At 44.2% G+C, this 9,158-nt stretch overlaps 1 protein-coding gene across 1 annotated transcript in view; it reads right to left on the minus strand.

The window, feature by feature from the left end:
* Positions 1-9,141, minus strand: part of FAXC (failed axon connections homolog, metaxin like GST domain containing) — a 58,117-nt gene extending 48,976 nt beyond the window's left edge. The window contains exons 1-2 of the mRNA XM_004710902.2: positions 8,876-9,141; positions 2,902-3,037 (exon numbers count right to left, since the gene is read on the minus strand). Of these exons, the coding sequence (XP_004710959.1) occupies positions 2,902-3,037; positions 8,876-9,141 (402 nt within the window). The remainder of the gene's footprint in view (positions 1-2,901; positions 3,038-8,875) is intronic.
* Between the last annotated feature and the right edge of the window lie 17 nt (positions 9,142-9,158).

A 9,158-nucleotide genomic window follows, 5' to 3' on the forward strand; every position in this document is an offset into this window, starting at 1 on the left:
GAGGGCAATGAATGTACAAATGTGCTTTACACAATTGATGTATGTACGGATTGTGATAAGAGTTGTATGAGCCCCTAATAAAACTATTTAAAATAAATAAATAAATGTCCTCCTAGAGATAAAGGAAGAGACGTGTAACACTTGTAATACAAGTAGAAAGAAGAAGAAGACAAACGTGGAAACACACAGGCATAGCAGATGCAATAAGGAAGGGAATACGGGCAAGAACAGCACGGTGCAATGTAAGCTCAGACAGGAATCCTCCCAGAAGGAAGCAGGGAAATTAAGGGACAGAATTCAGAGAGACAGAAAATGAAAGCAGACATGGCAGTACTGCAGATAATAAGAAAGGGGGAAGGAGGGAAAAGAGACACTCATACAAGAAGAAATATATGAAGAAAATTAATAATTCTCCAGAAATAGAAACAGGATTGAAAGAGTTTATAAAGAGCCAAACAAAATGTCTGAACACCCATAGCAACAAACACCACAGTGATATTTCGGGATAATGACATTAAAAACAGCTCTACAAGCGTCCAGAGTGAAAGAAGGATGGTGTTAACATCAGATTGTTTATACTGCAGCACTGACGCGCAAAGACGATAGAGTAATAGTCTTAAAGCACTGAATGAAAAGAACTTTGAACTTTGACTTACCAGAAATGAGGGCATAATGAAGATATTAGCAGGCACGGGTTGAATGTATGGTTAAAAAGATAGTATTAAATCCTGATAAAACAGTAATTACAACAAATATAAATGGCCTAAACTCACCAATTAAAGAACTCTCATACTGGATAAAATTAACTTATTGCCTACAAGAGACAAATATATAACAAAATACAGAAGAGCTGAAAACAAGAGTGGAAAAAATTCTCAAATTAATATGAACCAAAAGAAAACTAAAGAAGCAATCCCAGTATCTGATAACACTGAATTCAAGGGTTAAAAACATGCGACAAAAAGGAATGCTACAAATAAAAAGGAATGCTATACACTGGAAAGCGGAACAAAGGTAAAAGACAACAAGAGAAAAAGGGATAAACTTCCATGTTCTCTCAAACTCGTTCACTACATCAAGTTAACATTGGCTCAAAGCAGCCTAAGCACAGGCAAGAACTGCTCCCTCTGAGCTTATAAGACTGTAACCTTTAGTGAGGATAAAGCCTCCCTCTTTCTCCAGAGAATTGGCTGGTGATTTCGAACTGCCATCCTTGCGGATCGCAGCCCAATACATAACCACCACACCACTAGGGCTGCATGTCACAAATACTTATCATTTCAAATATATAAACATGCTTATATAAAGCAAGAGCTGTGAGAATGGCAGAAAAAAGAGATAGGCTGACAAATACACTTGAATATTTTAATATACTCCTTTAGAAGCTGCTAGAACAACACACAAAAAGTAAGCAGAGATACAGAAGATATAAGTAGTACAGTGACCAAGCCCTGGTGAGAGAGTGGTTACACATTGGGCTGCGATCTGCCTGGTCGACAGTTGGAAACCACCAGCAGCTTCGAGGGAGAAAGACTGGGCTTTCTAGTCCCGTAAACAGTCAGTCTCTGAAACCCACAGGAGGTTGCTATGAGTCAGCATCGACCTACTGCAGTAAGAAACATGCTCAGGCAAGGAGACAGAGAGCTCTGCACCCAAGTAGAGAATATGTAATTAGTGATACAATAGGCTGAAGAGTTAGTAAATTACAAGGGATCAGTAACACAGAGTCTAATTTCTCTGACCATAAATTAGAAATCAATAACAAAACCAAAGCTTTAAAAAGCATTCCATCTGGCTGGAACTCGGTTTAAAAATAAAGTTAAGAATTTTTTTTAAAAAAACATTCAGAAGTGAATGACAATGAAAACCCAACATATCAAATCTGTAAAACACACATAGATTATTACAGAGTGAGAACTGTTCATCTTTAAACACATTCCCATATGCGCTGTTTAATGCTGAAACAAGGAAGCGTTTCCAGTGTTCAAATAGAACTTTGAGCACTGTGTGGAAAAGCTCACACAAAAATCTACAAATATCTGTCCAGTGGCTTGCTGGGGCCTCTGCCCCTGGGGATTCAGGAGAGATAAAATATAGTGCTATCAATAAATAAACACCTAAAGGAAAAGATACATCAGGAAATGCCACTTTCATTTTCAATTAGAGCAGTGGTTCTCAACCTTCCTAATGCCGTGACCCTTTAATAGAGTTTCTCATGTTGTGGGGACCCCCAACTGTAAAATTATTTTCATTGCTACTTCATAACCGTCATTTTGTTAGTTATGTTTTCCGACGGTCTTAGGTGACCCCTGTGAAAGGATGATTCGACCTCCAAAGGGGTCACGACCCACAGGTTGAGAACCGCTGATCTAGAGCTCATGCGGATGGAGCAGAGCCTGTTGTACATGGACTTCCTGTGAGTTGGACCACCTAGCAACAAGAGGCTTCTCCGGGAGGTGTCAGGTGACACTAACTAGTGTTTTACTAAGAGCTAAAGATTGGCAGTTTGAACCCACCCAAAGGCATCTCAGAAGTGACCAAAGATGCTTCCAAAAGGTCACAGCTTTGAAAAGCCTACGACTAAGTAGCTCTGTCTGCACGCACGGGGTCACCGTCATTCTGCATCAACACAACAGCAACATGGATAGCAGGCCTACCTATCCATGCTTTTCCCCCAAACATGCTATGTCTGTCTGATAGAAGACCATGGCCCAGGAAGCCCTCACAAGTCTTCTGTGCGACAGCCCAGCATCAATGCGTCGTTGTAGCGAGAACTGTGAGCTAGGGATTTCATACCACCGCTGACACCGACAGCATGCACGGTCCACGGTGTGAGAGAAATAGTCCCTCCTCCAATGGAGACTACGGTCATGGGAACAATATATATTTGCATCTAAGTACCTGATAGGGTAAGTCAGCCATCCTTAAATAGGTTTCCATTTTCAGACAGAAAGGAGATAAACTGGGGACACCATTGTTAGGTCTTGCAAACTGATGCAAAATAATAGCATCTTTGGAGTCGATCTCTTGCTGTTTCCTGTCAAAACCAAAGGAGAAATAAAGAACAATCCATGTGTTATATATTAAGTTCCCTTCCTAGCAGAAAAGACCCTGCTGCGTTAGAACTCCTCAATGAACAGCCAGATCTGTTGTTTACCTGATCCAGAAACACTTACAGAAAGCAAGCTTCATGAAACCCCATCTGCCTAGATCAACACAAGCAGGAGAGTCGAAAATAAGAAGAGGATACGAGCGATTCATTGCCCTTGTGAGTTACTGCCTCTTCCTGCCAGGAGACCAGAAGACCTGTACGGTGCCTTGTCACCATTAATGAACATTTTGATCAACATTTCTATACAGCATTGGTCAAAGGAGAGAAAATGTTGAGCAGATTGACTAATTCTCATGCAATTCAGATTTTTCTGGACCCTTGGATGAGCCCCCGAAACCATTTGCCTAAACATCTTTAGACCTTACACCAAAAATATACTCAAAACCAAACAATAATTTTAAAGAACATCTGCTTTGAGCACTGTACTCTTTTAAGATATATCTGCATGGGATCAAATTAACAACAGCTACTTGATAGATGGGGAAACCTGGGGGCCGTGATTTTATGTTCAGGGAGAGGAACAGATCAGAGAGAGTGAAAATGTTTGTTCAACTTGAAGACTCTGCTCAATGTCACTGATTTGTAGATGTATGTAGAAATTTCTAAACTTGTGTTCTGCTATTCTCAACAAGAGAAAAATAAACTACTAAAACACACACACAAGAGAATCTTTAAAACTCTGATCGTGCCATGACCACAGAGCTCGGAAAAATAACTGCATGGCAGCCTCATCTGTGGCCTGTAGCCTATGGGCCAGAAGAATAGTTTGGGTACAGGTCTACTCTCTTCTTCAGCCAGCTCTGTTTTCCTGACAGAAGAGAAGAGGGTAGATAAAATGCTATTTTGACCTTATGTTCTCATTCAGTTCTCACAAAGGCATACGGATAGGAACTCAGACTCAGAGGAATAACTTGCCCAGAGTCCCACTGCTAGTAAATGGCAGGACCTGCATGAACCAAGCAGTTGTAGTCTATCTTCTAGACCATTAGGCTGTGCCACACAATCGTCTATTTGTCCATCCATCACAGTGCAGGTGTGTCCTGCCGTGAACGCCATGACTGAACATTCTGGTCCATGGTCCAAACTGCTTATGTCCTCATCTGACCTTTCACCTTTGGAGACTTCTGGGTCCTCTGCTCTCACACCTCTGCCTTCCCAGGGTTCCCTCTTCTCCACATAGCATGTATCTCAGTGCTCCCACCTCTTGCTGGTCCTCCATCTCAGCCACACAGCCACCCTTTCCTTTAGCTACTTTTTCTTTTTCTTTTTTTTCCATAGGTACCGTTTGTCAGAAGCCACCCTGCTAGAATGGGAGAGTCTAGATGCCTGGTGTCAAGTCTAAGCCCTGCTGCTCATAGGTCATGTTACTCTGAACCCCTCCTCCTTCCTCAGCTGAACAGTGACAACATTACCAAGTCTGCACTGAGGATGGTAAGGATTAAATAGGGCATTACCTGTAAATATTTGGTGAGCTATCTGCATTCTGTAAGAGTGGCAAGGTTGATTCTCATGACTCCTCATTTCCACAGCCTCACTTAACCTTCACCCCTCCTGCAGCTCTCCAGGTCATATACAACTCCCTCTTCCCTTTGACCTTCCTGGACCTCTGGCTCCCAGACATCAGTCCCAGTGTAAATTCACACCAACTTCCACCCAAGCGAGAGCAAGCCTTTGTATAACCATCACCCAGGATATTCACTTACTAAGGCATCCTTATTTAGTAAAAGAAACTCTTTGGGAAAAGCTTACTACCTGACTGTCTTTTCAACCGAAAGAATTGAAAATGACTTAGAGAGTTTAAAGCATTTAAAACACATCTGTCCTCTCAAGTCAAGTTTTGAAATAGTCGGTGCTTTCTAACAATACACACTCTAAAATAAAGGTGTCCGTTCCAGTAGTAGTGCTGGGTGCCCAGGTATTGCCACTAAGTCAAGAACAAGGAAGCTGCTGGGAATTAGGTTCCTACCTGCACAACAATAGATATGATAATTCATGCATTTTATCTGCCCAAATAATTCAACTCACACAGGGGTATTTGCATGTAAAGTTTCCAAGAAATAAATTGAAGCACTGAAAGGAGAGAATTAGCATGAAAGCCTCCTGCTCCCTTGGCCAGAAGAGCAATCTCATCCTATTGGTTAATTTGGGTCATGTCATAATAAGAATGGATGCTAGCTGTGTGTCAAACATTTACCAATAAGTCTGTACACATTCTACATATTAACTTATATCATTCTGACAATAACACTAGAGTATTGTTATAATTCAAATTTAGTACGCTATACTTTATTATTTTACAGTCGACAAGGAAACTGAAGCTCAAAGAGACTAAATAACTTGCCCAAGGAAAACCAACTCAGGAGGCATGTTCTCATTCATTTCTCACACAGGTATATGGATAGGAACTGTTGCTCTCTCTGTTTCCTAAATGAGGAACCTGAGACACAGAGGAATACCTTGCCCAGAGTCGCACGGCTGGTAAATGGCAGAACCAAAATGAGCAATTCCTCAGTTAATTTTATTAACGGTTGACTCAGACCACTCAAGCCTTGGAGGACTGGCTGATGAAAGTGTTAATAGCTACTGATGTCCAATCTTGGTTGAGGGCTCACTGCATGCCAATCGCTAACCATTTCCCATGTGTTAACTCTTGTTATCAATGCCATCAGGAAAATTACTATGATTATCCCCATTTTACAGATAATAAAACTGAGTAACCAAGAGAATTTGACTACGATATCCAGGGTTACATGATCGGTTAAAGGCAGAGCTTGAATTTGAACCCGGATAAACTGGTTCCAGAGAACCTCTAGCTTGGGTCAAAGGCCCGGGTGAGCTGTTACCTATAAAGCTATAGTTTATAAAGTGGGCTGATACTGAGATTTATGAGAGAGAATCCCTGTTGAGCACCAGCCTAGCCTCTACTCTCATGGCTAAGGATAGCACAGATGACTACGCATTTGGATCTGGCTGATGAGCTGTTAAGGAGCCCTGGTGGCGTAGTGGTTGAGTTGGGCTGCTAACTGCAAGGTCAGCAGTTCAAAACCATCAGCTGCTACACGCTCCAGGAGAAGAGTTAGCATCTTGGATACTCACAGGCCAGTCCCACCTTGTCCTAGAGGCTCAATGGCAGTGAGTGATGAGCTGTCAGTGTATGGAAACCTGAAGATGGCCCCTGGGCTGCTCCGGTTCTCTAACTAGGGTTCCCAGGATGGGCTCAGCCTTGTGCCAAAAGAGCAAATGAGTTCCTGATGGCAGTCAGTACCTAGTCTTTCAATTTAGAAAAGGCGCCCTGCATCTAAGAGCACAACATGTGTCCCTTTAAAAAACATTGGGATGAGAAAAACCATGCATAAAATCCACAAAACCTACCTTGTTAATGTCATTCATTAAACTTCCTAAATATCCTCACCTGTCGGCTTTACTGTCCACTGTGTATACATAGCCATAGCTAAGGTTAGGTCTATACAGTACAAAAAGCAAGTGAGAAAAGTTAGCAAGGGAATTCCCACACTATAGCACCCATCGTTCGGATTTGTTGAGGGGTGCAGGTGTTGGTTGGTTGTGGCCTGAAGAACACAGACAATTGAAGCTTAGATTTCATCCTAAGGGGCAACTGCCGTCATGTAACCTCCTCAGTCCTCTCCAGGGTCCTCTTCCCTCATTATCCTGCATCCCTTGAGGTCTGGGAGCAACTCAGCCCCACCCCCACCCCCTCCCCTGAGCAATGCCTCCCTCTCATTTCTCTTCCTCTCCCCTCCCACCAAAACTTACTTCAGATTGGCTCTTCCTAGGAGGCAGTGGCAAAACAAGTGGCAACTGCGCACACCAGGAAAACCCTGACTCTGGATTCTACTACTGCACTCGTGTGATCTTGGGCAGCTTGTCTAACGTTCCCCATAACGGGGAGACCACCCTCCAAAGATGGCAGTGAGGCATAAAAGCAACAACACAGGTAAAGCACTTAGAAGTGTAGGGCTACAATGTGCTCAAATACTAGTAGCCATTGTTATATTTGTATTCTACCAAGGTTTTCCAACTCAAATGCACAAACATTCATCCATAAGCCAAAGTGAATAACCCAAGAGCTTATACCACCTCCACATTGAGGCTTCCTGTCCTAAATGAGAAAGGAGGGATCTGTGGGCAGAGGGCTGTCTCTATCTACAACCCCATCGCCCAGGGCGTGGCCTGCTGCCGGCATGCTCTGCGCTCCCCACTATTTCTGCAAGGTCATTTCTGGCACCTTTGACACTGGTCCTGTAGGTCTATGCCTTCACTCCCTCCACAAAGCAGAGAAGTGGTGAGAAGCCACATGGTTTAGGATCCTCAAAAAGCTTTGGGCTGGGATATAACTGAGGGACAACAGGGCTAACATTTAAGTGACTGCACAAATATTTTGGTCTCTCCCATACCTTAAACCCTAACTTGAAACAAAGTGCTAAAACTGGTACATATATATAAACAACCCAGAGAGTGAATTCCATTTTAAAAGAGTTATTTGGTTCCACAAGATTCAAGGCACCCTGCTAGGTGGGAGAACCAAAGGCATTAATCCACTTAAAATAAAGCTTCCTAATTAGGGATAAAGACTATAAAAGCCAATACATTTCTCCAGACCTGTAAGAAACCCTCTACTCTGGAAATACTCAATATACCTAACAGGCTGTCCGTGCCCTCTTGAAATCCTAGGCAGCCTGTTAAAGGTCACCTAGCCCTTTGTTTACAGCCTATTGTGAGGATTCCCCCACTGGAAAGAGGCAGTGTGGACACAGGTTTCTATCTTTGGAAAATACAGGCCAAAAGGGAGATTGTGAGCTATTGGAAACCGCTGGGCTTCTGGTAATCTTCCAGAGAGGGAAGATTTAACCCTAAATTAATGTATCGATTAGCTAAGCAATCTTCCCAATCCCCTCTGGTATTACCCTACTCAAACAAAGCTCTAGCGGCCAGCTGGCTGTACCAGCAGCAGGGGCCTCCATTTTCTGGAATTTCCGAGTCAATCCTGTAAACATTCTGCGGCAGTGGAGGTAACTGTTTCCGGCACTGGGCGAGTCCTGTTATGTCAAACACGCCCATGTGCTAGTCCTGTCCTCCCGTGATCGCCCACTGCTCACACAACAATGACATTCAAACCCGAGGCTGATTAGCTTGACCGCCTAGGTAACCCACAACCTGCTTAGCACTGCATCAAAGCGGCACACCAGACACGACCATTTCTGAGTGGGGGACCTGCCGCCCTCTGGGGATTTTGCAATCCCAATCACTTGAGGATGTTGACAATTGGTGAGGGGTAGTGGTGAACTAACATTTATGCAAAAGATGCGGTTCTAGGTTAATATTCCATCACTAACTGTAAACAAACAGGACATTTTCATAAACGTGACACTTAGCATTTCAACCGTGCACAATTCTGTGTCTTGTGGTAAACACAGGGCACTCAGACTTTTACGAACGATCTCTCAGAATAGACTATTTTGCTGATATTGACTAGAGACCCTAAGTCTTTTTGCTTTTAGCATCGAGAGGTGGGGAGACAAATGTATTTCCCTCCCGGCGCGGGTTTCATTTCATTCTCCTGTTAACTCTAAACTGCCCCTCGCGGCCACAAAACCACGAAGTGCACTTGGAGAACGGCAAGAGCGAGGTATTTGGGCATTTGGGCGGGCGTGACCGAGCGGCTGGCACAGGTCCCCCTCGCGCCAGCCCAGCCCGGCCAAGCGCCCCTCGGCGCCCCTGCGCGGGGCCCTTTCTCCGGCTCACCTAATGACCAGGAGTTCGTGGAGCAGATACGCAGCTGCGGCCAGCAAAGCTCCCCCGGTCAAGTAAAGGGTTTTCTTCCACCAGGGATCGGAGCCCAGCCCTGCCATGATCCCACCGTAATCCTGCAAAGGGAAAGCGATGATGTCCCCATAAAAGGAGAAGGGGTCCTCGGACCCGGCCCACCAGCCGAAGAAGGAGACGCTCTGGTTCCGGCTCAGGTCCACCACGCACGGCCGGGACGAGGCAAAGCCAACCCCCCAGTGCATGCTGCGCGGCTGCTGCG

Source organism: Echinops telfairi, unplaced genomic scaffold (assembly GCF_000313985.2).
Source record: "Echinops telfairi isolate 266 unplaced genomic scaffold, ASM31398v2 ScPeMD7_3533;HRSCAF=4204_0, whole genome shotgun sequence".
Lineage (NCBI taxonomy): Eukaryota > Metazoa > Chordata > Mammalia > Afrosoricida > Tenrecidae > Echinops > Echinops telfairi.